Source organism: Loa loa (assembly GCF_000183805.2).
Source record: "Loa loa unplaced genomic scaffold supercont3.410, whole genome shotgun sequence".
Taxonomy (NCBI): Eukaryota; Metazoa; Nematoda; class Chromadorea; order Rhabditida; family Onchocercidae; genus Loa; species Loa loa.
Genome location: NW_018108590.1, coordinates 1 through 3,348, shown reverse-complemented (window position 1 = coordinate 3,348; position 3,348 = coordinate 1). Strand labels below are relative to the sequence as shown.

The 3,348-nt window shown below is 31.3% G+C and overlaps 1 protein-coding gene across 1 annotated transcript; it reads left to right on the top strand.

The window, feature by feature from the left end:
- Window positions 1–61: 61 nt before the first annotated feature.
- On the top strand, window positions 62–520 carry LOAG_13813 (gastrula zinc finger protein XlCGF57.1; the record flags this gene model as incomplete). The annotated part of the gene is made up of 1 exon (XM_003149318.1): window positions 62–520. The coding sequence occupies one exon, from the start codon at window positions 62–64 to the stop codon at window positions 518–520; it is 459 nt and encodes a 152-aa protein (XP_003149366.1).
- Between the last annotated feature and the right edge of the window lie 2,828 nt (window positions 521–3,348).

Here is a 3,348-nt window from a genome sequence, read left to right as displayed (position 1 = left end):
GTTTTCTTGTTCGGAATGCGCGGCAAATTTCACCACATCAGGTAATCTGCGTAGACATATAATGATTCATACCGATAAGAGGCCGTTCTCTTGCCAGAATTGCGCGGCAAATTTCACCACATCAGGGAATCTGCGTAGATATACAATGATTCATACCGGTAAAAGACCGTTCTCCTGTTCGGAATTCACAATGAATTTCACCAGTGCAAACTATCTGAATGAACATACAATGATTCATACCCGCAAGGGGCAGCTTTCCTGTCTGAATTGCGCGGCAAAATTTACCACATCAGGGAGCCTGCGTAGGCATACAATGATTCATACCGATAAGAGACCGTTCTCCTGTTCAGAATGCACGATGAATTTCACCCATGCAGATTATCTGAACGAGCACATAAGGATTCACAGCGGTAGGAGGCCGTTTTCTTGTCCGAAATGCACAGCAAATTTCACATTGTCAAGGAAACTGCGTAGACATATGAAGATTCATGGCAATGACAGATTCAACTGCACTGTGTGAGGTAAAGCTTTCTTGTCGAAATCTTATTTGGAAAAACACATGAAGGATTGCGTATAGTATGAGTTGATAGATGTATTTTAAACAAAAATACGTACTGTTATTTCTGGTATTGTTTCATTTCTTTAAGATAAATTCATTTCTTCCATATTGTATTGTCAGCATTCTATTATTTTATATGTGTATCAGTATTGTTCCTCTAAGATTTCTTTATTATCTCTCTTATCTCAGTGAATGAAATTCCCCATTTCGTGTCTACTTGCATCTTACTAAACAGCTTCAAACAGGTGACTTGCATTCCATGCATGAAGAACCTGCAATCAAGTGTCACTGTTAAAAAATTACTGATGAAATGATATTGTCTCATATGAATTTCTCATTCGATTATTGCGTAAACAACATAGAAGTAAATTTTTGGCAACGAAAAAGCTTTTCTTAATCACGCCACTTGAAATCGCTTATAATTTCATAGGGTTACCTATCCATCTCGTTTGTCAATTCGTATGCAGATTTCCACTGGTGATGTCAAGCATTTCTATTATGCCATTTGCAAGTGGTGTTTCACTCGATCAAAGTACTTGATAATCCATTCCAATTAACTTATATCAGTAAGTGCTGAACAGTTGATTGGTGTTCAATAAAAATTTCAAATCGGTATAGGATTGGAAAAAAAAGCTTTGGCATAAAAAATTAAGTATGTCTAACTACTTTTGATCAAGTGAGGGAAAAAATTTCTGAAATGTGAGAGTTAGGAATGAATTTAGCCATAAAGGACACTCCTCCGTCCTGTTTGATTCTTTTTCGCATAAATAAATGAATACATTTCCCAAGTGAAATTTATAAAGAATGGTAAAAGAGAATGGAAATCAACAATTCTAAATATTACAATATACCGCTAAATGATTTAAAACTCTGGAATAAAAATTGGAAATTTTAAAAATGAAACAAAATAAAAATTATATCAGTGCGACCTTAAATATGCAAAGGAAAAAGAATTTAATATGTCAAGAGTATCTCATTGATTTTCATTTCATAACATTAAACTGGTATCCTCGGTGTAGGGCACAACTTGTTTGCCAATATCGTCTTTGTAACACTTTCCTTAAGGTCAGTTTATATTTCGAGTAAAGCCATTCTAATAAAAAAATAAAGATTTTATGATTTTTAATTAGGTGTCATTTGAAGGTGTCACAACCAATTGTAACTTAAAGTCTTCAGTTTTTCCTGTAATCTTCCAAATCAATCTTTTTCCCTATTCGTACCACTGATTTTTCTTATTGCTCACACTTTTACTCACACGGTTCATTCTTTCATTACTTTCATTTATCGGTGACTTCGACTACTGTCAATGCTAATCATATTTCATTATCGATTTTTTTCATGTTTTAGTGTTGCAAATTTTTGATTTTATCATGTTTAAAAATTGAACATAATGGAAATTATCGATTGATAGCATAATTCATTTGACAACTACCTTCATCATATTACATGTTATATGTGAAAATAATAAAACAAAACTATAATATGCCTAATTTAACCACAAACACGAACACAAATGTACGAATGCAAAAAAAATTTCTTTTGCTTTAATTAAGCGAATTAATAGTTAATAATGATTGAAGGGCATAAATACAGAGGAAAGCAAAAAAAAAATAAAAATAAAAAAACGAATTCGAAAAAATTTCTTACCAGCGATTAGTACCTGATTAAGTTTTAATATTTTGGATAGAAATTTTAGCAAAAATTGAGAATAAGATGAATTATTGTCAGATACATGCAAATACAGGTAGTTAAAGAAATCAAGAAAGGTAAGTAACAAGTAGTTGTTTGTGTTTGTAATCTGTGATATCATCTTGATATTTGGTGACATATTGTCAATTATTTGACTAAAAGAATACTAGTTACGACGCTGTTCTTAATGTTAAATATATGGTTTCATCATCCATGTCACTACCAATATTTAGCAATAGGCTTATTATAATGAAAGATTTTTGCAAACTGTGAAAAAAATGAGCCTTAACTCTTTTTTTATTTTTCATTTTTAAAATTGCATTATAAGCAAAAACGTTGCAAGAGATTAGCATAAATTAATTATTTTTTACAATGCAATATGGCAACAGAAATGAAATTATTCAATATAGGATTAAACAATGATTGCTATTGTTACATTACTGTACGTGAACAAAGGCTATCGATACACATAGCTACCCACTCCCAACAAAATTAATATTTATGCATGCGATCTTCGACCAATACCTAACAGAAATGATTGGGTGGTATATGGTAAAATTTTATTCTAGCTAACAAAAGATGATTTACATTTCGAACATTTCTCGGCAAACATGAAGTCATCATATTGGAAGTATAGAATACATTTTTAAAAAAGTAAAAAATTGACATTTTTTAATTACATATCTCGCTGTACTTTGGTAAGAATGCTAATTACCATAAAACAGTCATTACTAAATAAATGATAGCAATGTGTTTCACTAAGAATGCAATCTTCTTTACTATCTCGATGGCATACTGTTTGTGGTGTCATACTCATCGGTTTCTCTAAAATAAATTAGAAATGACAGAGTAATATTATCAAGTTCTATTATTACTGAATGATCTGTAATGTAATATGAACATATTACGTTACAGTAAATTGGAAATCAAAACATAGCAACTGGATACCAGTTGGAATTTTCCTATTCGGTTTTTCGATGTTAATTTACGACAGTTGATATTACATGTTTCTATAATGATTGACGTATTTAATGACGAAAATGTGCAATAGTTCAATTATTGTCAAAGAATGAGTAAATCCTTGGATTTTGCAATTTATC